The sequence below is a fragment of the Micropterus salmoides genome, unplaced genomic scaffold, assembly GCF_014851395.1.
Source record: "Micropterus salmoides isolate LMB-PRFRI ecotype aquatic unplaced genomic scaffold, ASM1485139v1 Ms_hic_scaffold_9, whole genome shotgun sequence".
In the NCBI taxonomy this organism is placed as follows: Eukaryota; Metazoa; Chordata; class Actinopteri; order Centrarchiformes; family Centrarchidae; genus Micropterus; species Micropterus salmoides.
Genome location: NW_024044681.1, coordinates 19,410,545 through 19,434,756, shown reverse-complemented (window position 1 = coordinate 19,434,756; position 24,212 = coordinate 19,410,545). Strand labels below are relative to the sequence as shown.

The 24,212-nt window shown below is 41.7% G+C and overlaps 2 protein-coding genes across 11 annotated transcripts in view; both read left to right on the top strand.

Moving 5' to 3' along the window:
* The window catches only part of LOC119896180 (EH domain-binding protein 1-like), a 33,196-nt gene extending 14,827 nt beyond the window's left edge, over positions 1-18,369 (top strand). For 6 of the 10 annotated variants that reach the window (XM_038709667.1, XM_038709672.1, XM_038709670.1 and 3 more), the window contains 15 exons: positions 3,284-3,568; positions 3,701-4,201; positions 4,533-4,637; positions 11,946-12,192; positions 12,304-12,452; positions 12,594-12,642; positions 12,838-13,162; positions 14,115-14,185; positions 14,264-14,312; positions 14,440-14,489; positions 14,812-14,932; positions 15,068-15,167; positions 15,247-15,320; positions 16,741-16,855; positions 17,225-18,369. In XM_038709667.1, the coding sequence (XP_038565595.1) occupies positions 3,284-3,568; positions 3,701-4,201; positions 4,533-4,637; positions 11,946-12,192; positions 12,304-12,452; positions 12,594-12,642; positions 12,838-13,162; positions 14,115-14,185; positions 14,264-14,312; positions 14,440-14,489; positions 14,812-14,932; positions 15,068-15,167; positions 15,247-15,320; positions 16,741-16,855; positions 17,225-17,312 (2,329 nt within the window). In that variant the 3' untranslated portion in view covers positions 17,313-18,369. The remainder of the gene's footprint in view (positions 1-3,283; positions 3,569-3,700; positions 4,202-4,532; positions 4,638-11,945; positions 12,193-12,303; positions 12,453-12,593; positions 12,643-12,837; positions 13,163-14,114; positions 14,186-14,263; positions 14,313-14,439; positions 14,490-14,811; positions 14,933-15,067; positions 15,168-15,246; positions 15,321-16,740; positions 16,856-17,224) is intronic. The other 4 variants (XM_038709668.1, XM_038709671.1, XM_038709669.1 and 1 more) reach the window with 4 other exon arrangements.
* A 1,062-nt stretch (positions 18,370-19,431) lies between these two features.
* LOC119896136 (CAAX prenyl protease 2-like) lies at positions 19,432-23,789 on the top strand. The gene is made up of 8 exons (XM_038709626.1): positions 19,432-19,568; positions 19,655-19,757; positions 21,519-21,602; positions 21,951-22,029; positions 22,174-22,341; positions 23,014-23,085; positions 23,420-23,482; positions 23,569-23,789. Exons 1-8 carry the CDS (start codon positions 19,432-19,434, stop codon positions 23,787-23,789), a joined length of 927 nt encoding a protein of 308 aa, XP_038565554.1.
* Positions 23,790-24,212: the final 423 nt, after the last annotated feature.

The following is a 24,212-nucleotide window of genomic DNA, read 5'->3' as shown; positions in this document are numbered from 1 at the left end:
CTCTCCAGCCTGACTTCCAATATTTCTGTCCCCAGTCCCGGCCAGTCACGTTCAGAGCTGATAGTAGCACCGCCCCCTCCGTGGCCCTTCTCCTGCTGTGAAAGCTCCACCCCTCAGAAACCTTCCACCAATGTTGTGGCGGCATTTATCACACCAAAGCAGCCAAACGTTCAGGCAGAGATTGGTTTGAAAAAGCCAGCCAATGAGACGCAGAGCTTTATTAGCGCCTTTAAGGCCGAAAAGCCGCCACTGGCAAAGCCTGAGCCCGAGCCCGACTTTGATGACATCATCTTCGAGTCATTTAACCAGAGACAAGAATCTGGGGGCTTGTTTCTGGAAGAGGATGACTCTAAGCGGGATACTATTAAAAGGTGTCCTCCAGGGTGAGTATTCATATTGACAGATAAAATCGAGGACATAAAAAATAAGGTTGCAAAATGTGAACAGATGGTGCTGATATTGGTAAAAAAAAACACGCACACACAACTAGAGGATAAAGGAATATTGTTTATCTGTTCTGCAGTTTTGAACAGAAAACCACTGAAAAGGCCTCACTTACAGAGAAGTTAGAGGGAACAGCAGTGGAGAAGGTGATGATGAATGCACAGCAGGAGAAGCAAAAGGAGACAGAAATCCTAAATAAACAAGAGGAGGAGAGGAGGAGGAAGGAGGAAGAGCAAACAGTTTTGCTCCTGAAGCAGAAGCAAGAAGAGAGGAGAAAACACGAGGAAGAGAAGAAGAGACTGTTAGAGGAGGAGAAGAAGAGGTTCTTACAGGAGGAGGAGGAGGTTAAGAGGGAGGAGGAAAGGAGGAAACACGAACAGGAGAGACTCCTGAAGGAGAGGAGGGACAAACAGGAGAAGCTGAGAGAGGAGGAGGAGCAGAGGAAGCAGGATGAGGAGGAGAGAAGGAAACAAAAGCAGCAGTGGAGACTCCTGGAGGTGGAGGGGGGAAAAGAAAAACTTAAGAGGGAGGAGGAGAGGAGACTTGAGAGAGAGAGATTCCTGAGGAAAATGAAAGAGGAGGAGGAGACAATTATTGAGGAGAAGAGAGTGTTTGAGGAGCAAAGAAAGAGCAGGGAAGAAGAGAAAAAGAGGCTTCTGGAAGAGGAAGAGAGGAGGAAGATGGAGGGGAAGCGTTTGAAGGAGGAAAAACTGAAGGAGCAACAGAGAATGAAAGAGGAGGAAGAGAGAAGAAAGAGGGAGGAGGAGGAGAAAAAATGTCTGCAGGAAGAGGAGAGAAAGAAAAACGAGGCAGAGATAGAGAGGAAGAAGAGGGAGGTGGAGGAGATCAGAAAAGAGGAAGATAGAAAGAAAAAGGAGGCAGAGGATGAGATGAAGAGGAGAGAGGAGGAGAGGAAACTTGAGAAAGAGAGATTCCTGAGGAAAATGAAAGAGGAGGAGGAGAAAATGACTGAGGAGAAGAGAGTGTTTGAGGAACAAAGAAAGAGCAGGGAGGAAGAGAAAAAGAGGCTTCTGGAAGAGGAAGAGAGGAGGAAGATGGAGGAGAAACGCTTGAAGGAGGAAAAACTGAAGGAGCAACAGAGAATGAAAGAGGAGGAAGAGAGAAGAAAGAGGGAGGAGGAGGACAGAAAGAAAAATGAGGCAGAGAAGGAGAGGAAGAAGGGGGAGGAGAGCAGAAAAGAGGAAGAGAGAAAGAAAAAGGAGGCCGAAGATGAGAGGAAGAGAAGGGAGGAGGAGGAGAACCGAGTCAAAGAAGCAGAGGAGAGAAAAAAGAGGGATGAGGAAAAAAAGGAGAGAGAGTTCAAAGAGGAGAAGGAGAGGGAGGAGAAAGAGAAGGAGAGGAGGAAAAAAGAGGAGGAGAAAAGATATGAAGAAGAGGAGAGGAGGAAGGCGAGATTCTTGAAAGAGCAGAAAGAAAAGGAAAAGATGAAACAGGAGGAAGAGAGAAGGCTGGAGGCAGAGATGAAGAAAAAGGAGGAGGAAAGGAAAAAGAGGGAAGAGGAGGAGAGGAGACATAGAGAGGAGAAAGAGAAAGCAGAAAGAATACAGCAGGAGGACGAAGAAGGGAAAAGGAGGCTTCTGAAAGAGAAGGAAGAGATGGACAGAAGAAAGAAGAAAGAGGAGGAGGAAGACAAGAGGAGGAAGGAGGCTCGAGCAGCTCAGGTCTGCTGTCTGGAGGCCAACAAGTCAGATGAGGACAAGCAGAAGATGAGAACTCTGGTTTTGTCTTCTTTGCCACTAAACACACAAGCAGAAGTCCCTCCACCCAGCTTTGCACTCATGCCCACGGCTCCTAAGGATTTAACACAAGCTCCACTTCCCGCTCCACGCCTCCCTCCTCCGGACAAAACCAGCATTACGCCGTCACAAATTCTCAGCCAATCACAAGACAGAGAGACAGCCCTTCAATCAGTTAATAAAACAAGCTCTGCCTCCATAAACTCCAGTGAACGGTGAGTTACCCCACTGAAGTAAAAAAGTAATGCTTTCACTGTGGGTGCTTCTTTCTGGCTGTGGTCTGCTTTCTTTTAATCAGCAAATAAAATTATCAATCACTGTTAACATTGAAAAACTTGGAATGTCACTTTTGTTGCTCTGCGTTTCTGCACTGAAGTGGCATCAGGTTGGGCTGAATCATTTAATATTTCCATTTTGATTATTTCTCTGTGGTGATTATTTTGTGATTCTCTGCTCATGTAAGACTTAAGTGATTACCTTTGTGGTAGGGGCGAGCAAATTGATCTTAAAAAGTATTGATACTACAGACTCTAAATCTTGCTCTGAGTATCAGTATTAGGTGGAATGATACAACAGATTTTGGGCTTTAAGAGCATTCTTGCTAGAGCTGCACTCTTTTACAGGCACTTTCTTTTTCTGCGGCTGTTGTGTGTGCATGTGTTAGGTCAGAGAATTCACGCAATAAACATACATTATTTAGCATTAAAAGCTACCTTCCGTTTTAACATGCATGTGATTGACATAGAATAGTTATGAGAAAAGACAAATTGACAATTATTCACTGTAACATAAAATGTATTCAGAAGTAGCATAGTAATGATGCATTCACCTAATAAATTATGACACATTTCCTAGCTACTTCTAGCAATAAAAAGTGTAATGTCAGTGATCGTGCCCGTTGTATAACTTGGTATCAAATTTTGTGGTATCACCCACCCCTACTGTTGGTGTTTCTGTTATTACATTATGGCTTTTCCTCGTTTCACTTACTTTTTTTTTTAATTCTCCCACCTGCCCCCTGCTTTCTTGCCTTTTTAAAAAAATTTTTTTTACGTTTTTCTGTTTCTCTCCCCTCATTCCAGTCTGGGCCAACCCTCTCTCTTAAAGGAAGGTTCATTGTCAAACATTGTTGTCCCAGAAAAGAAAATATCTGCCACATGTACTCCAACTGGCATCCGTTCAAGCCCAACTGTTCAGCCCTCTTCTCAGGATAAACCAATCACATTAGAGGTCTTGACCCCGGTGCCACCTCCACAGAGGCTGTCTGATGCAGAGGTTCCTCTATGGAAAGCACTAGAAGGGAGAAGTGGGCAAGATACACCTGAAAAAACCTCTGCCAAGGAGGGTACAAAACCTTTGTGCAGAGGGTAAGAATGGATGAGGGGGTGTCTGCCTGTCTGCTTCTCTGGTGGCTTGGCTTCCTAATGATGTAATAATTAGCATAGCAAATATAAAATAGTAATGGCTGTATCTTTCATGTGTTTGTTCATTTCTTCTAGTTCACACAGAGAAGACGCTGTCAAGATAGACACTCCTGTTAGGCAGGAACACCAGCCAATCACAGCAAAAGACTCACAAACACATCACATAGTCCCACCTCCTGCTCAGCCCGGCGCACCACCAGTTAAAGAGGAGCCCAAAGAGCCAGAGGGACCCAGTGTGGAACCGGCAACCTCACCCAAGGTTTCCCCCAAACCCGCCTGTGAGCGCACGGCTTTGGAACTGGAGCCGCTGCTGCCCTCAAAACCAGAACCAGAACTGCGGCCGGAACAAGTTCTCCAGCTATCAGGGAAACCACAACAGGAGGGAGCAGATGAGGAGAAACCGGTCGACGTCATGGCTGGTGGTCAGGAGAGTTTGACCGACAATAAGGAGCCAGTGTGCGAGGCAGAAAAGCAGCTGTGGGCGACTGTGGAGGAGACAACGGAGGGAGGGATGGAAAGTAGTGAGAGCACTGAAGAGAAGGAGGAGAAGCAGGAGGAGGGTGATGTAAGAGGGGGGTGAGTCAGCGACGGTTCCTGTGCAGCATGGCATGACATGTCTGGTTTTGCTTGCAAACCACCACATACTGACACACGCTCACACACACCTGCACATGTTCTGACTAACTTGTAACAGCCTCACCAGTGCTTACTCAATCGTTACAATTAACCTCATCCGATGCTGTTCATCTCAAACTCTGTCTATTCTGTTAGAGTGCGCGTTTTAATGGGAATGATCTGATGAGAGCTTTTCAAAAGAGTAAAATTTGTGTGTGTGTGTGTGTGTGTGTGTGTGTGTGTGTGTGTGTGTATGAATGGGGCTGTCTGTGCGTGTTTGTGTGTGTTGTAGTGCCCACAAATGTGTACACACAGAGGCAGATGTTTGTGTTGCAGAGCAGCAGGTGGAGGCGCCCGCTGGTTTCATGTCAGCAGTAGTCGGGGTGTTGTATAGAGGGTGAGTCTCCCTGCCTGCCTGATTTGTTAAGGTGTGAGGCATTATACAAAAAGGTTTTCAGAGAGCAAGCTTAAATACACAACAAAGCATATTGCCAATAACTATTAATAATTTGGATAATTCAATAACTTGTCAAATACAATAAAATATCCCTCTAAATGTACAAATCATGCAGTAAAAACAACAATAGTAGGCTTTATAAAACACCACCTCAAAAGAGGGATAACATTTTACAGAACTGACTGAAGTAATATAATTATAGAGTTTAGATTTATCAAATGTATTGAAATTTAGTTGAAATTATGATTAAATTTTTAACTGATTATCATATCATTGTTATTATATCAGAAGATATTACATTTATGATACATTTTTAAAAGATAAAAGTAATCCTGTAATGGCCAGGAAATGTAGCAGTATGTTTTTACAGTATTCACATAACATTCATAAAAAATTTAGCACACTAGCACATTTTCTTTGTCTATTAAGAGAGACATTTTATTACATTTTGATCAGTTATTACTTTATCTCCATGGCAGTTACTCTAGTGGGGGTTGCTTGCTACATTTGCCATTACACATACAGTGTGCATTAGTGTTTAATGCTGTGGAAAACCTCAGTGAAGTGTAGAAAAAGCTTGGTGTTTAATACCTGCACACCATTTACCAGAATACATCCTGTTCGTCCCGCTGGTTGATCAACCTTCGTTTTGGCTATTTCGTTATAATTCACTCAGTGAGCTGTGAATTTTGGTGTGTTATAGAGAATTTGTCTTGTATCTTGCTGTGTATCTTTCTCTGAGCTGATCTGAGCTCTTACCTGCATAGCACCAGAAAATGTAACCTGTTCCGTAATCATGCCAGAGGTGACATAAATTCCAGTGGGCTTTGATATGTTGTGCACTAGTTAGGAAACCAAGTACTGTGGTTGTTGGTGCAACCAGCAATAAATGTTTCCTCTGTGTGTTTTGGACAAGCACCAAAACAAAGTCTGAGAAAAAAGAACTTAATCAAGCATGCTGTGTGGCTTTCTGTCACACTGTTCAGAGCCTGCAGAGGTCATTTCAGTGAGCCCTGTCTCAATGTTTCCCTGTCCTTCGTATCTGTCCGTTTAGCTATGAGACAGTGGCCTCCATGCTGCAGACAACTGGATCCACTGATGCAGGTCATCCACACAGATCTGCAGACCAACCATGCCTCCTTATACATAATGAAGATCAGCCATGTTTACAGGAAGTAGATGCAGAGGTGCTTGAGTCCTCTGATCCACTGATTCCCATTGGTGTGGACATTTCGCCACCCACAGCCTTCTCCGACACAATAGAAAACAAGATTAGTGAACAGACTGAGTTAGCTCAGAAACCGTCACATGGGCTAAGTCTTGTGGCAAGTCTGAGACTGGCAGCTTGTGAGCAGGAGAAAATGAGAGAGCAGGAGAGGGAGAGAAGGGAGAAAGAAAATATAGAAAATATGGAGAGGGAGGAAAGAGCCAGGGAGGGGAGGGAAGTGGCAGAGAGTAGAGAGAAGGAGAGGTTGGAAAAAGAAAAGGAGGAGAGAAAGAGGTTGGAAAAGGAAAGGGAAGAGCTGGAGAAAAAGCAATGGGTGGAGAGAGAGAAGCAAATGGTGGAGAGAGAAAAGGAGGTAGAGAAAAAGAGGGTGGAAAAAGAAAGAGAAGAGCTGGAGAACAGGCAAAGGGAGGAGAGAGAAAAGGAGGTGGAGAGGAAGAGGTTGGAAAAAGAAAGGGATGAGCTGAAGAACAAGCAAAAGGTGGAGAGAGAAAAGGAGGTGAAGAGAAAGAGGATGGAAAAAGAAAGGGAAGAGCTGGAAAACAAGCAAAAGGTGGAGAGAGAGAAGGAGGTGGAGAGAAAGAGGGTGGAAAAAGAAAGGGAAGAGCTAGAGAACAAGCTAAAGGTGGAGAGAGAGAAGGAGGTGGAGAGGAAGAGGTTGGAAAAAGAAAGGGAAGAGCTGGAGAACAAGCAAAAGGTGGAGAAAGAGAAGGAGGTGGAGAGAAAGAGGGTGGAAAAAGAAAGGGAAGAGCTAGAGAACAAGCAAAAGGTGGAGAAAGAGAAGGAGGTGGAGAGAAAGAGGGTGGAAAAAGAAAGGGAAGAGCTAGAGAACAAGCTAAAGGTGGAGAGAGAGAAGGAGGTGGAGAGGAAGAGGTTGGAAAAAGAAAGGGAAGAGCTGGAGAACAAGCAAAAGGTGGAGAAAGAGAAGGAGGTGGAGAGGAAGAGGGTGGAAAAAGAAAGGGAAGAGCTAGAGAACAAGCAAAAGATAGAGAGAGAGAAGGAGGTGGAGGAGAAGAGGTTGGAAAAAGAAAGGGAAGAGCTGGAGAACAAGCAAAAGGTGGAGAAAGAGAAGGAGGTGGAGAGGAAGAGGTTGGAAAAAGAAAGAGAAGAGCTAGAGAACAAGCAAAAGGTGGAGAAAGAGAAGGAGGTGGAGAGAAAGAGGGTGGAAAAAGAAAGAGAAGAGCTAGAGAACAAGCAAAAGATAGAGAGAGAGAAGGAGGTGGAGGAGAAGAGGTTGGAAAAAGAAAGGGAAGAGCTGGAGAACAAGCAAAAGGTGGAGAAAGAGAAGGAGGTGGAGAGGAAGAGGTTGGAAAAAGAAAGAGAAGAGCTAGAGAACAAGCAAAAGGTGGAGAAAGAGAAGGAGGTGGAGAGAAAGAGGGTGGAAAAAGAAAGGGAAGAGCTAGGGAGAGAGAAGGAGGTGGACAGAAAGAGGCAAATGGAAAGGGAGAAGAAGAGAAAGGCAGAAGAGGGCAGGGTGAGGCAAAGGGAAGAGGATAGCGAAGGAGAGAGACCACAACAGAAACAAGAGATCATATGGGGCTCTACATCACAGCAAAGCAAACAGGAAGTGAACAACCAATCAAATGCCTGGCCTCCTCTGAGGGAAGCAGAACTGGATGATATTGCATATGATGAAAGGCTACAGGCTGATGAAGAGCAGCCACAAAGCAAGACTGATCCAAAAGCAGTGAAAACGATTGACCCTAAAACTAAAGTCAAACTGAATTCGACCAGGCCGGCAGATTCCGTCCCTGCAGACACATCAACAAACAGGCCCAACTCCAGATCAGTCAAACCCGAGGCCTCTGTTATTGGTGTTAAGAAAACCCTGGATAATCCCCCTCTGAGATCAGTTAAAAAAGGCAATTCCAACCTGAATTCTGGTGGCATCCCAGTGTGGCTGAGAGAGGAGGAGGATGAGGAGGTGGAGTATGAGAGAGGACAAGAAGATCTTGGCTCCATTTGGCTGGCTGAGCTGTACATGGAAGGGGAAGCAGGGTGAGTAAGAGTTGTGAGCAAGGTAAATAGCAACAGGGAGAGAGAGGTGAGTAACCGGGAAAGAGTTGGCTATATGAGAGAGATCTGCTTGTTGCCTGTTGTGGATCAAAGGACTGTGCCTGGGTGTTTTTTATGGATGCTTCCTCCAATAACCAAGGCTTGACTGACTCACTGTCTGCAGGGAAATAGTCATTACTAAGCATTGCTATCCTTCATTTACTGGGCTTTCTCAAGAACGAGTTGTGTGTTTGAATGTGATTCATGTACCATATGTCTCCCCCCAAACAACATCATTACCATGTTGTTTGGGAAGCAAACTGGAATTTCCTATTTACATCTTGTCTTGGTTATGACTTATAACAGATTTTTCCAAACAGGGGAGAGTTGGGTTGGGGCTGGAGGGAGATTTGTCCTGCTTATCAACATGGTCAGCCTTTGGAGATCTAGCAGTGGCTGTGACACACAGCTCATAGAGGCAATGGTTGCCCATTAGTTATCTCACTCCATCTCTGAGCCATAAATGGTAAATGGCTACATTTATAGAGCACTTCAAAGCGTTACAAGGTTCGTGCCATTCATTCACCCAGTCACACACTCATCCACAGGTAGCATACCACACAGTGTGCTGACTAACCATCTGGAGCATCGGAACCATTTGGTTCAGTGTTCTGCCCAAGGACAAAAGGAGGAGGTGGGGATCAAACCCTGTGATCAATACACAACCCACTGCACTTCCTAAGCCACAGTCACCCCTTCATAACTCAGTCAAATCTGAGTATACACATATTTTTAGATTCAGTTTTTTCTTTTCTCTGATATCCATCACAAATACATGTCCATAAATCTGCTTTAAAAAGGGACGCTCCTTATAAGGCAGAACTTGCCTGAGAATCGTCACGTTTCTTCAGTATCAAAGTAATCGAGTGATCTGTCTGTGTATTTCTGGGTAAACTGCAAACAGGAGCTGCTAATGTCTAATTTGGCATGCTTTTAATGGAGCCAATTTGCCAAAATGTAAACAAATAATTCCAGTCTAAATATTATACTTCCTGTTAACATCCCCCAAAGCATTATGGGTTTGAGAGGGACTTGATTATTTCTGAAGGGAGGGCCAGTGTCAGACTTTGAAAACCCCTGATTTATAGCATTGTGATGAATTTTTCAAAATACTATTATGAGTGGATATAAAGCACAGCTGCATAAGGAAACCTGTCTAGGGAAACCTATAGTGCCTAAACCCCCCCACAAACTGAGTCTGTCTTGTACTGCTGTCATAGTCTATCTGGAGAACTGAACTGTGCTTGCTGCACTACACTGTGTACACTACAGTGTAGTGCAGCAAGCCTGAAAAAGGGGAAGCTGTGCAATGGATTTATCTGCATCTTCTGTATGTTTCTGTTCATGTCTGTCACTGTCTACACGGCTGAAATCAAGGAATATTGCAAGGCTATTTTCAGTACTCAAGTAGCATGTGAGCATGGATGAATGGCTTGGTCATTATATATTGCATTTCAGTACATATTTTTATGCCTCAAGTGTGGCCAGTTTGGTGTGGTCTCACATAGCCAGACCTGGGGAAAATCTTGTCCAAACAATGGGGATGTCAAAACCTTTGGAAAGCTTTTGAGACAGCCATGAGATTAGCGAAGTTTTGGAAAAACCACAGAGAGTTGCTCTACACTCATTTTCTCTAAATTGATTTGGTTTAAAGAATGCTGACAACTGACTGGGTCCTTCCTAAAGAACTTTTATGCTTGGAAGTTTTTTCAGACCTTTCTGAGATTAACAAGATGGAGCTCTGGCTGTGTGAGATGAATGGTGGTATGTTACCAGAGAGGAATGGAGCATGACAAGCAAATGGCGGTTGGATCTGTTGCCGGTCAGTTCTTTTTAAAAGCACTTAAGCCTTTAGGTTCAGCTCTGAAATCTCCTTTTCTGTCTTCAGCTCAGGCCACGATTCCTCTGCTGATACCCAGAAGCCCTCCTCACTCCCTTTCAGTGGACACACATTTTACCAGGGCTCTGCTGCCAGTCAGCCAAATAAACCTGAACCCTCTCAAACCAGTCTGGTTGATCGTACTCATCCTAAACCTCCTTCAGGGTTTAATCAAGTGGAAGAAATCAGTCAGACAACCAGGGCCAAACCTTCTCCACAATATAGTGGGGAACAAAAACAGTCAATGAAAGCACAGAGAGATGATGATGACGTCACAAAAACTGGTCACACCCTGGAGGTAGCAGCCAATGAGGAGGGAGAGCTTGCTCAGTCATCAGTGGTGCCTTGGCCATTCCCTCCAAGCACAAACCAAGCTAGCATACATTCTGACACCAAACACACGAACATACACACTGACAAGAACATCAATAAGATAAATGATGACACAAAAATGACTACAGATTTACAAAACAGTATTGAAATGAGAGATGAAGACATGTGGCGCTCCGGTTTAAACAAGGACACACACACCAAAAAGAGTGACAGTCCAAAAATGAACAGCCTTAACGCACAGACACACACCCCTGATTGCAACCAGCTCAAGAAAGACCAACAGCTCCAAGAGGAGGAGAGGTTCTTATTGGCTAAAATTCATCTGATGACAGGTGACACATTACCGGTCTCTTGCCCTCGCAAAATGAAGCTCCTCATCCCCGACCCCCATGATATTGACTGTGACACCACAGAGCTTGTTGATCACAGTCAGCACTTGATTATTTCTTGCTGTGATAACCTGCAGGAAATATCACTAGCTGAGGCAGAAGAGCCCTTGGCCAATGAGTTGAGGCAAAATCAAGAAGGAGAAGAGGGCGATGTGTAAGTCAGCATGGGCTGTCAACCTGTGCTGCTCTGTAAAATGGCATGCATCTCAAGACCTGTATTTGTTCGGGTATGTGTGATATGCAGAGCTGTTGACTTGGGACTTGAGACATGGACTTAAGTCTCACTTGCAAAAATATTCAAGTATAAAATTCTGAAAATCTTGAAATATACAAATAAATTGGACAACAATAAGCAGATATAGTAGCCACACAGTAAGAATAGTTAAGTATTAGGCCTGTTTATTCAACAGACTTGGTGTCAGCTACATATGCAAATGAGGCTACGAGTCTACAGCCATGCTAGCGGCGCTGTCAGGCTTTACTTACAGTAGGCACGGTTGTGCTTTTGAGCTAAATGCTAATGTCAGCATGCTAAAATGCTAAATGACTATGCTGACATACCAATGTTTTGCAGGCATTAATGTTTACCAAGTTCACCATCTTACCTTAGCCTGTTGGCATGCTAATATTTGCTAATTAGCACTAAAAAGAAGGTACAGCTGAGGATGGGGATGTTGTTGCAGATATTTGATCAGATGCTGGACAAATTAAAGGGTAATGGCGCTAGATGAAAAGTCAGGGGATCACTAAAGTCAGTAGGATTCATCCACTTGGCCACTGATATTTTTATTTTCATCATTTCAGTCTGGATGTGGTGGTGTACTGACCACCAGAAAGACCATAGAGCCATGCTGCTACAAAGGGTAGAAACACTAGCAAACAGCTCAGGAAGCAAAATGTTCAAATGCTCTGTCATCTTTTGAGACCTAACTTTGACTTGTCTTGGCTTATTCGAGATTTGACTTGGGACTCGCCCCAGAAGACTTAAAACTGCTCTGGCTCAATATGTGTGTGTGTGTTGCCACTTGAGTAAATGGCGGGTGCCATGTAGTTTCACTAATTGCTGCCATGTAGAACAACAGAAAATCTGCTTTGTTCTGAATTGATTAAACATTGGCCAAACAACATACTACCCTGAAATATAGATTCCCATTGTCATGAATGCTGTGTTTCCAATTACATCCTCTAACATCAACTCAGTGCTGCAATCTGCTGAAGCTTTCATGTTTCTTGCTCACACATACGAATCACGTGTGGCGATGCTGATACCAGACTGCTTTGATGATCTCCTTTCTTCCACTGAAAAAAGAATCACTTTCTTTTTCATCACTCATCTTTTCTATTTTTCACGTCCTGTCTCCTCTTAGGCTTAAAGGCCAACCAGCTGACCTCCCTGATGGTGGAGGGAAGAAACCATCATTACAGCTTGAAGGCACCCCCAGCCCAAACACCAATGATAAACACACTGACATACACATTGCTTCTCCCCACCACTGTGAGATGAAGACATCTCGACTTCCTACATTACCAGAAGAAGAAACTTCTGACTTTAAGTCCCCTGATCCCATTCCAGCGGTCAGAGAAGAGGCTGATGGGAAGGATGATGCAGCTGAGGTAAATATACAATATAATGATTTGCACTTCAATTCTGACATGCTTTTTAAATCACAGATCTCAGCTCCCTCCTCTTCCTCTTTCCATATTCTCCAACTCCTCGTTTACTAGGACCTGGTGAACTCCAGCCAGTCGTTGCTCCAGTGGTGTCAGGACATCACCAAAGGGTACCAGGGAGTGAAGGTCACCAACTTCAGCACATCCTGGAGAAATGGCCTGGCGTTCTGTGCCATCCTACATCACTTCCACCCAGACAAAATGTACGGCATGCAAGCAATTTTGTACTAGCTACTACTAAGGGCTAATTAAAAGAATTGATAGTTTCAACCATACATTAATTTAAATGTTGTAAACGTGTAGGTATGTTCTCAATATATTCTTTACTGCTTTTGTCCCATTAGAGATTTTGACAAGCTGGACTCGCATGACATCAAGCTTAACAACAAGAAGGTAAGGATGGGCTTCATGTTCTCTTCTAATGATGTTGTTTATTAAAATTTTAAGACCATAGTGAATTAATTTACCCAAATGTCTTATCTAATTGAGGTAGGTAAAGACTCTGCCTGTCAAGTGGAGGCTAAAATTAACCTTGTTTGACATACAGTTTGTTTCTTCACTGATGTCTTTTTTTTCTAACAACTTCAGGCATATGACGGTTTCGAAGCGCTGGGAATCTCTCGTCTGTTGGAGCCGTCCGACATGGTTCTTCTATCTGTCCCCGACAGGCTCATAGTCATGACCTACCTCAGCCAGATCCGCTCACACTTCACCAACCAGGAGCTGAGCGTGCTGCAGATAGAGCACAACAGCAGCCAGTCCAGCTATGGCCTCGCCCTCTCTGGTCCCGGTCCTACTAATGTTGACGCTGCCGCTTTCTGCATGGCTAGACTTAACGAAGGGGTGACCCTAGAGGAAGGAGGAAGCAGCACGTTGGTCGTTCCGCCACCCAGGACCAAACGACTGGTTAAAGGTGTCAGCCTCTGTTAAACATTCCACTTTCTAATGCTTATACTAATTTTTAAATCCTTGTACATCTTATGGTTATTTTTACTGTGATTCATCCTATCTGTTTTGAAGGCAAATTTTAGCCACCTCAACCATATGGGCCTCATCACAGCCCATTTTGTACTCATCATGGATTCCAGTCTGTATTCAACCTTTATACATAGAGTAACTCATGCTGGAGTCCATGAAATAAAGAGACAAATAATGATGTGGAGCAAAAAAGAATCCAGTCAGAAAAACAGAAAAGAGGAAAGGGGAAACATTAGCATGTCTCCAGGGAACTCAGGAATGTGAAGTAGCACAGTCTGAGTTAAGGAGACAACAAGCGAGGATAAACAAATCTTTAAATCAAATTTACAGCACCACCTCAATTAAGATTCTAGTCGGTTTCCTAAGGTTCCCAAAAATACTGTATGTCGTGTTGAATTTGATGGAAATGTGTACACAGTGATGCACAAAAAGAGTTTTCCATTTGATGGAATAGTGCAGCCGTAAACATGGCATTTGGGATATAAATATTTCTCTCAGTATGAGAGATATAAATTGTGTTGCTCTAATGTCAAAGTTTCTGAAAGGGCCTGAAAACACATTTTCTTAATCAGCTTCTTATGAGTGATGGGGTTCTACATGAACACATTTTACATCAAAGTTAGAATAGTTTTTATTATTTCAGATGAGAGATTTCTGTACGTGCAGAAATCAAGACTCAGCAAAAAACAACTGAATCAAAATGAGACTGCCGGATTGTTTGCTCTTCACACCACACCCACAGAATCCTGATGAAGCTTGTTAAATGTTTGATACATAATGCCTTATTAAGCTTGCTTACTCCTTTAGACTTAAAGTAAGATTACTCTGGAAATTGTGAGGAATAATGAGGTTAAATCCAACTTCTGATAGTTGTTATCTGTTTTTAGTGGACGAGTCAATAACCCCAGTCCCACCCCCAAGATCGATTAACAAACCAGTCAAATCTGGACTGGCTCAGGTAACACTTTTTTAAACTGTAACTGACTTTCATGTTTAAACTGTAATGTCATTTTTCTAAAGTTTAAGTTTTGTCCAGGATGAAGACACAATGACTACATCTGCAACAGAAATCACTAAGAATACAGGTGGGTACCTGAAGCTTCTGTCTTTCAGAGACAATCTTATAAATAAAACTGTTTTATAATTATTTAACTATTTTTCTTCATTTTCTTTTCCCACTTTGATTTGTGCCGTGTGTGTCCATCTGTGCAGAGTTGCAGAGTGCAGCCGAGACCCAGCCTCCCAAACAAGAGGACACAATGGTCAGTTATGTGTTCCTCACGTAACTTTTTCCTCTTCTTTCCCTTTATCTGTGACTCACTCTCATTAACATGACCTGATGGCTGCAAGGACTGAATCATATTTGCTTTTACCTTGTACACAAGTTGTTTCATTCATTACAAAGAAAGCATTTCTAGGATTGTGAACATTCACAGCTTGTATTTTTCATCCTTTTGGTCTCTAATCTTTTGACCCTCTTGTTTCCCGACTGCCTTTTTCCCTTTCATTGCCTTTCCTCCTCTTTGTGGCTGTTTGTCCATGTGGATTGTGTCTGCATTTGTGTGTGACGGGGCTTGTGGTCAGTGTCTGCAGGACACCAGTCAGTATGTGGTGAGTGAGCTGGCAGCGTTGGAGACGGAGCAGAAACACATCGACAGCAGAGCCGCTGTGGTGGAGAGACGACTGCGAAGCCTCATGGAAACAGGTGAGTCAAGGTTTTCAGAGGTCTCAGGTGTTAACTAAGGTGTTCAAGACCCCACGAGTCCCCCTGATTTCATGGTGTGGTTTTTCCTCCTGTAATCCAGACAGTCATTTACAAACTGCCCTTCTGTTTAAACAGGAAGTGACCGTGATGAGGAGGAGAGATTGATCCAGGAGTGGTTCACTCTGGTGAACAAGAAGAACGCCCTAATACGCAGACAGGACAACCTGGAACTACTGTAACTTCACACAAACAGTAGACACATGTACATACAGTATGACCCCTTTTTATTGTCTAATTATTGATTGTACCTACAGGCAACAGGAGCAGGATCTGGAGAGGCGATTTGAGCTTCTGAACAGAGAACTTCGGGTCATGATGGCTATAGAAGGTTAGTAACCATCAGTGGCGCAATTATTCAGTAATCATTTAAGTAAAAGTAGCAATACCAGTGTAAAATACTTGCATTTTAATGTTTTAACTAGTCTAGATGGAGCTAATATAAGCCATTTCACATTTTGTTGTGTAGTTTCATCTATAAAAATGCACCATATTTGTTTGTGTGAACTAAATGTACATGAGTAAAAAAGTACAATATTCCGCTCAGTCAATTCAAATCAATTTGTGTAGCACATTTCATACATGTTAGTGCATTGAAAGTGATTTAAAAATGACTGACAAGCTCATAATAAGACAGTACAAATGTAAACATTAAACAATGTGAGACTAAACATGCCATAATAAAACCAATACAAATTTCTCACATAGCCATATAGTTACCATCATCAGGGTGTCTCTATCAAGTAGATCTACATACAGCAGCAACAGACACATACCAGCAGCAAAGTCAACACTAGCTGACAGCCTCAGCCTCCCTCTGCTGCATTTCTTCCCTGGCTCGCATAAATACAGCTGAATGTCTGAGTCAGAGAGCGGCATCTAGAGCTCTCACCCAGCACCCCCCGGCTACACAGAGGCCAATGTAAGAAATTCAAGCTGCGGAAGTAGCTTGTAGTTCCTCTGTACCACCAACTACATCACTATCCCATCAAATGATGGTGCAGGATGAACTACTTTGTGAAGTCAGTTTTTTCAGTCTGTATAGCATGCACTGAGAATTTTTTGCTTCGATTGACTGCAATCAATACTTATTGGACATCCACATAAAAAGTGCCAAATTGTACCTTTAAATCTCTTGCTAGTAATGTCACAGTTTTGTGGTGAAGGCAGGGTTGAGCAGGTTGGAGGACCCAAACGCAGGACACGAAGGCTAGCAGGTGCAGTTCAGTGAAGGGTTTTAATATGACAAAAGGCAAGCACACTTACAAACAGAGGGGCTGATTGAGTCCAAAAACAAAGGCTGTCCAGCAGAAATCCAAAAGCGTGAAAACCAGAATCCAAAACTGAGCAGGGTAACAGGGAGACACGGTGAGTAAGGCTGGAGACACGAGAACAAACTTCAACACTGGGTGACAATAAACAATGACCCAACCAGGACAAGACAGAAACACCAGGTATATATACACAGGGACTAACGAGCAAGGCGAGAGCAACACAGGTGAAAAACATGAGGCTAACGAGGCACAGGCAGGGAGAGAGAGAGCAGGGGAAAACAGAGACAGACATGCAGAGGGATCACTGGGGTAACAGACATGACAAGGGTTACCGAACACTAGACGACAGACAAGACAGACCCCCAAAACCCAACAGACCAAAATAACACTAACTAAACACAAAAGTGCAAAAACATGGCATGGCAGACAGGCAGAGTGTGACAAGTAAAGGTAAATGTTCTGCTGCTTTTCCTGCAGACTGGCAGAAGTCATCCACTCAGCAGCAGAGGGAGCAGCTGCTCCTCCAGGAGCTGGTGTCTTTGGTCAACCAGCGGGACGAGATCATCAGAGACATAGATGCCAAGGAGAGAGGGTGAGTGAGTGTGGGTGTATAGTTGAAATAGTGTGAAAAAGACAAAACAATTCACAGGGAAAAAGTTCACCAACCAGGTGAAAATTTCTTAAAAAAGAAAAAGCATTGGGAAAAAAATAATTATGCACTACATATTTCATATTATTTGATTGTCATGTTTCAAATTAAGCCTTTATAATGTTTGTAATATTGACCTGCAAAAAGATCATAAAAATAAAATTAGTTACATATGATATGTATAATTTTTATCTCTTATTTGCAAGCATTTAGTTGATACAGTTCTGGGTACAGATGGCCAAGAGTTAATATCATATGCACTATATTGTAATATGTGTGTGTGTGTGTGTGTGTGTGTGTGTGTGTTTGCAGGGCGCTGGAGGAGGATGAGCGTCTGGAGCGCGGGCTAGAGATGAGGAGAAGAAAATACAGCAACAAAGACAAGTGTGTCCTACAGTGAGAAGAGAGGACATACACAAAACATATTATTACTACTACTAAGCCTCTGAAGTCCATAAAGATGATTGTTTTTTTTAAATCTTGTTCATAATTTTTCACAAGATAAAAACAGGATTTTTGATGCTCCGTATTTTAAAGTGCCTTTATTTTTACGGAGAACTGTTCATACAAATTCTGGGGAAACCTGATGGGCTACAAACTCTGCCTTCTTTATCCCTTTTATTATTCAGTCTGTCTTAATGTAATAGTATTATTTTGATTCTCTTCACATATTTTTATTTATTTAAATGATGTATCAGATTGTTGTACATCATCTTGCACATATGATGTTTTGTGTTTGTGTGTTTATTCTTGAGTTTGTTCAGTATTTCATCACTGGCTTTTCCTCTTCTTTTTTATACAAAGAATAGGTCCCCCTTGTCATGACAAGAGCTTGTCAAAAAAGATTATGGCCAAATGTGCCATGTCTTTTTATGGGAAATAGTTTACGGTATTTGTCCGTCTGTTTTAGACATTTGAAAAATATTTTGATGTAACATGCCAAGAAGTTACATTAACAACAAATGCGACAAGTCATGAGCTGGACTCAGGGTACATGTTTTCAATTACATGATGACCCCCAACATCACATTTTGATAATCCCTAAAAGTATTTCCACTTAATGCAATGTTATATTTGTTTCATTTTTTAGATATTTGATGTGGAACATTTTGTTCATATTAAGGTTATCAAACCTTGTGTGCACACAAAGGATGCTCAAAGTGGTTTCAAGTATAACATCCAGCTGAAAGTTTTTTTTAAAAGTTAGACCCTGAATGCCTTAATGCCATGTGTATGGTTGTGATCTTTTTCTTCACAGAACCGAACCTGTTATGTAATTTCTGCATTCATCTGACTACTATATGCTTTTTAAGGTGTGCAGATAAATTGGTACTCTGCTTCACATCGCTACTGTATACCTGTCACACACTGTATACCTGATGTTGCTGTCTATATTTATGAGGTGAAGATATGATGAATGGTGAATGATATTAATAAAGATATTGAAGAAAAATAAATATTGGTTGGTTGCTTATATGTTTAGATTTTGTATCTAATTAGCTTTGAACATGACATGAACCTGTGAAATATTATAGAGTCTAATACTTCTGCAACAAACAAATGTTTTTTGAACCTTATATTAATAACTGGAACCAACTCCTTAACCAAAAACTAGTTTTTAGTTGTTTGCCAGCTTTTTAGTTGTTTACCAGCTCAGGCAGAACTTACTGGTAAAAAAATTAAAGAATATAAGTGGAAAAAAATATTATTTTATGTGATCTAGTTAAACTGTATCAAATCAAACCATGAAGAGGCACATCTTATTCAAAAAGTCACATTAGTGGAAAAAAATGTGAGCTTTCTACTGACTTTGATTTTCCATAAATGGGAAAATCTGATAAATAATTTGCTGAGACAAATCAAGAAAATGTGTAGCTAATTGCACAAATAAGTAGTGTCAAAGAATATCTAGTGAGTATCTAGCGCATAGGATAGAAGTTTTAGTCACTGATGACAAGTTAATTTCTCACATCTGTACCTCTTTTATTTGATAGTCATAGTCAGTCAGTAAACGAGTATGTTGTCTCTGCCATTACCCTCAGTGTTAACAACCAACTTCGCTGCTCCCAAAAGGGATGGCTCAAAGGTTAGAGAATGATAATCTCACAAAAAAGACCACACATCTGAATCAGCACCTCTCTGAAACAGTCACAACCAAAGCTGAACATTATGAGCCTCGCAAAGTAAGCTATGGTATTAGATAGGATGTCATTTACAGCAGGTCCACTTATATCTGTGAAGAGAGTAATTACAGACCATGTCAGTTTGTGTGTGTGTGTGTGTGTGTGTGTGTGTTTACAAGCACACTTGCGCATGTGTCCTCCCAGTAGAGTATTAGAGATAATCAGCTTCCCTCTGCAGCACAGATCTCCACTTCATGGGGATCTACTAATCTGAAATGACAGACAGAACTGAACCAATCCAAAGCACGATGAACCTGTGCTGATGTGGTAGCTGTAGCTCATCTGATGTGGTAGCTGTAGCTCACCTGAGGAACGTCTGAAATCCTCACTTCTGTCATGCTGGAACCAGAAAATGACTCTTTAGTGCAGGTGGAGCCCGCCCATACAAAATGTTGGGTGTGTGTGCTGAGCTGCCTTCTGCTCGCCTGTCTGTACGTTGGCAGTTTGTACGTCTGGAGAAGCAGCTTACCCAGGTATACAACTCACCAGCAGACCAGTGACGGTTCTGTTAGACTGGACTGGTAAACACTTGTATGTATATATGTGTGTGTGTGTGCAGGGACCATCCTAGTTTGATAAAGCGTCGCTGTGCCAGTGTGCTGCTAGTCTCTGCACTGTCACCTGCAGTGGTGAAGGCATGGATACACTGGGCTGATATCAGGGTGAGTACACATGGACAAAACATAGGCCAATGTTTACTACAATAAAATATAACCAAGATTCATCTGCTTTTAAACTCTCAACCAGTTTTACATATTTGGGCATCAAAATAATACCTGAATTAGAAAATATAGCATCAAAATGTGGAAGTGAGTTGGGGACAATATTATTTTGGTAATGTAAACTTGGAAATGAAAATATATTTCCACCATAGCATTATAATTTTCCACACATATATGTGTTATTTGAGTAAAAATTTAAAATTTTTTAACCTCTGTATACTCATATGGGTGTTACTATATGACCAAATGAAAAAATTAAAACACATTTGACACAGAACTTAAATCTAAAATCTTAATTTCCTTCACTTACTTAGTCCTCATACAAAAACCTTAAAATATTTTACTATCTTGAGCTAATTTGTGTCTCATTTGTGCTCTGACAAACAGTAAATTCATGAAATGCAATGGATTTGCACAGTAATCAGTGGGCCCCAGTCACCTTCTTGTCTTTCTGGCACAAGTGGTCTAACCACATGTACAATTCAGATATTCACACAAGTGACATCATAACTGAAGACCAGCCTTGATGAGCGTACTGATATTGTCTACTATACAGCAGGGTATGACTTTAAAATTAAATGTCAAATAGCTTTTCCATTCTCATTTTAATGTGGTCACAGAACACCCACGCAATGCAAATTGGATTATTGCACTATTCCCTTAGAATATGTACTCAAATAACAGATACATATGTGGAAAATTATAATGCTATTGTGGAATTACATTTTATTTCCTAGTTTACATTATAATTTCAGTCATTATATAGTCCTCTATACACCTCCATATAAATAAATTATGAACTTATAATGGACCCAGCCTTTAAATATACAGACAATGGATGCCTTTGCCTATATCTCTGATTGGGAGAATAAACATATTAAAGATAAACATATGGCCAAAATTCATATATTTATTTCAACATATTCCTGTGGCACCACCTAACAGAAGTGAGAATTACATCACTCATTACAAAATATATATATATATTGAATAAGATGTGTCCTAGAGTCCGCCTGTCTCTGTTACATCTTCTATTTGATAACAGGGGGTTGTGTGTCTAAATCTTTACTGGTACTATTTGGCAGCACAGTTAAGAACTATAATGTTGTATTTCTCTATTGAACATACTGAAGATATAGAGTCACACTCCTTTAAAATGCCATTACATTTGTATCTGTATTCAGCCAGGCTAAATTTCTAAGAACACATTCTACGTGCCCAATAGTGTTTAATATGGTTAATATATGGTAGATATCAAATGAGTAACTCGAAGGTTAGCTTGTAACCTGCTGGACACGGTGCTATTGTCTGGTATCTGTGGACAGATTCATGGAATAACTGAAAATATCTCAAATGAGCTTGCTTGTAATAACTGCCACGAAAGAATTACATTAGCAAGCAGAATGAGCCCAATCTATCCTAAAATAATATAACCATAGCACCAGTATCTTCAGTATCTCCAGGTGAGAAAGCAACAGTTTCATTAACCTTCCACAGGGAAGTTAAAGGTCAGTGCCATCAGGATGAAAGGGATTCAAGGATTCTTTCACAGAGGGAACTGAACCCTGACCGTCCAGGTTAACTGCAGAGTCCTCACTAAGGTGTTTTGTGAGATTAACCCTGCGGTCACATTGGCTTAACTTTCTAATCACTTTAAGGTAAATTAAATTATCTTGGTAAAGCTTTGTTCTGCCCTTCCAGGTCGATGTGTCTGTGTGGGAGTTGATGGGAGTTCGTTTGGAAGCTCTGGTTCCTGCAGCCATACTGCCGCTACTGATAAATATGGTACGTCAGGGAGTCTCAACCTAGATTAAATCTTAAAGAAAAAGAAATGAAGATGCCACAACGAGTTTTTGTAGTTACAAACACAACTCTGTGGATCCCGTTTTCCTCTTATTTATGCTGCACTAAGGCAGGTTTGACATTTAAGAGCTTGAAATTCCATTCCCAGTGCAGTACAGCATGGCTTTACAACCTTCTGCATTTTGCAGTGATATCCCATGAGAATCTTTAAACCATAGGCCTACATTGAAAAAAATATACTCTGTAGAATCCTCCTCTTTAATCTTTTTTATGTATATATGTATACTTCCACTGGATGTTATAAACACTTGATTTTATTCTAAACATCAGGCTTTCTATCTTGGTCCCCTGGTTCATTCTGCAATGGACAACCCAGAAGGCTTCACGGGAGAACTGCAGAATGTGCTAGGTGAGTTAAACTTTGTGTCTACTAAATATCATATGTCATAATAAACGTTAGAATTGGGGGTGAGGAGTTCACATTTGGGTTTTACGTTTGCTTGCATGCATTTGATGCATATGTCGTCATAAAGGCTTGTCTTTATTTTCCCAGATGTTCATTCATGGAGGTTGTGTGTGGGAGATGCAGTGTGGCTCAGGAACCAGGTGGTGGCACCAGTGACAGAGGAGCTGGTATTCAGAGGGGCCATGCTGCCCATGCTGGTTCCCTGCACTGGACCCACAGCTGCCATCTTCATGGCTCCGCTGTTCTTCGGAGTTGGTATGGCACGGTCTCATATTTGTGATCAACTTTTAACTATTTTACATTAAACATTAGGACTACATTGACATTATCATAACAGTGAATGTGTCACACTTTGCTCTTCAGTCCCTCTCTGCAGCCAAGCACTTTCGACCACAGCCCTTTGCATTGCTCTCTGTCCCAGTCTCTAGCTTCTACTTTCTTGTCTCAAACTCCCCAGACTTGCCATTCTCTACCTGTCCACCATATGTCTTCAAAAAAAATTTAAGACTAAGCACAGCTACTGTCTATATGTATTGACTTTTCCCATCATTTGAATTGCCTCAGTGCACTAAATGTGCTATACAAATAAAGCTGACTTGACTTGACTTGACCTGCTCACCAGTTCTCACTTCACTCATCTGTCACTGACAACAATACCAGCCTAGATCCTTTGTTCCTTTGTCAGTTTGTCATGGTTGCTATATTCCCATCTTGCCTTGTGTTTTTGCTTTTAAGCTTCTGTCACCCAAACGCAGGCCTGAACCTACCTACCTGCCTGCCTGTAAGCTATTCTTAATGGCAGAATGATAAAATACACTAGTTAGTGACTTACTGCTTTGTATACTTTGAAATATATGAAAGCTTTTTGTTCTTAAATACATGTTAGCAAGTTTTCACCATGATAGCTTCTTTATGGTGTCATTCTAGCCCATTTCCACCATATCATAGAGCAACGGCGCCTCAGCAAGGACAATCTGAGTGTCATCTTCTTGGTGTCAGGTCAGTTGGCTTACAAAACTATCCTCAAATAAACCAAATTGTAATGAGCTATTAAATTCAAATGACATTAGATTATCAGTAACTATCATTTTAGGATTGATATATGGTTATTAGATCACATAGTATGTCTGTCTAGATTGTAACCAGTCTTTTAGTAAATCACACGACTGCATGAATTAACTTTTCCTTTTGCAGTATTTGTGTACCAAAGTAATTTACCATATATCTATATCTACATCTATATCTATATCTATATCATCATTGAAAGATTACAACATGGACACGGTGGAAATAAAGTTCTAATCAGACTGATCTTTATGCTGTTCTGTTGCAGGGATGCAGTTCTTGTACACAACTGTGTTTGGTGCCTTTACTGCCTTTATATTCATGAGAACTGGTGAGAGATGAAGTGAACAGCACATTGATTGATCTAACACCTACAGGTAACACACGCCTCATTAAATCTGTAATCTCTTTCTATAGGTCATGTTGTGGGTCCAGTTCTGTGCCATTCATTCTGTAACAGTCAGGGCCTGCCTGACATCAGCTCCACCCTGCAACACCCTCAACGACCAGCTCTGCTCTTCTCGTATCTGACCGGGATGCTACTGTTTCTGGTGCTACTCTTCCCGCTGACAGACCAGTTCTTTTATGGTGCCATTCCCGTCTGCAGCCTGGCTCCCCCTCCAGCGTCTGTATGCTAGACTAAACTATACTCTCTCCCTTTACCTTAAATACTCCTGCTCTTAAAATTACTTTTTTTTAAACTCTGGATTTCATTTAGGGTTTGGTTTTCCAATAAAAGTGTATTTTTATATAAAGAGTGTGTGTGAGCATTTACGTGTGTGTGTGTGTGTGTGCATGAGAAGAGAGTGATTCTAGCAGACATTTCCTGCATGGTTGAAAGTATTTCCTACTTTATTGAAACATAACACCAGTACAACTTTGCCTGGCTTGTGTGTGTGTGTGTGTGTGTGTGTGTGTGTAACTGTGAAAGCGACTAAGTGAAAAGGGAAAGCAGTGCTGGAGAAAGACAGATATGCAGACAGAGAGAAAGAGAGAGAGAAACACAGACACAGAGGGCCAACAAACACAGGAACCAAGGATGGAGAGAGACAGCTATGTAA

Bases quoted from the DNA above. Each gene is read 5' to 3' on its own strand.
- LOC119896136 (XM_038709626.1), top strand. From the start codon at position 19,432: ATGCTGGAACCAGAAAATGACTCTTTAGTGCAGGTGGAGCCCGCCCAT. The intron at 19,569-19,654 runs GTATACAACTCA...GTGTGTGTGCAG, and splicing joins TGGAGAAGCAGCTTACCCAG to GGACCATCCTAGTTTGATAA. The intron at 19,758-21,518 runs GTGAGTACACAT...CTGCCCTTCCAG, and splicing joins TACACTGGGCTGATATCAGG to GTCGATGTGTCTGTGTGGGA.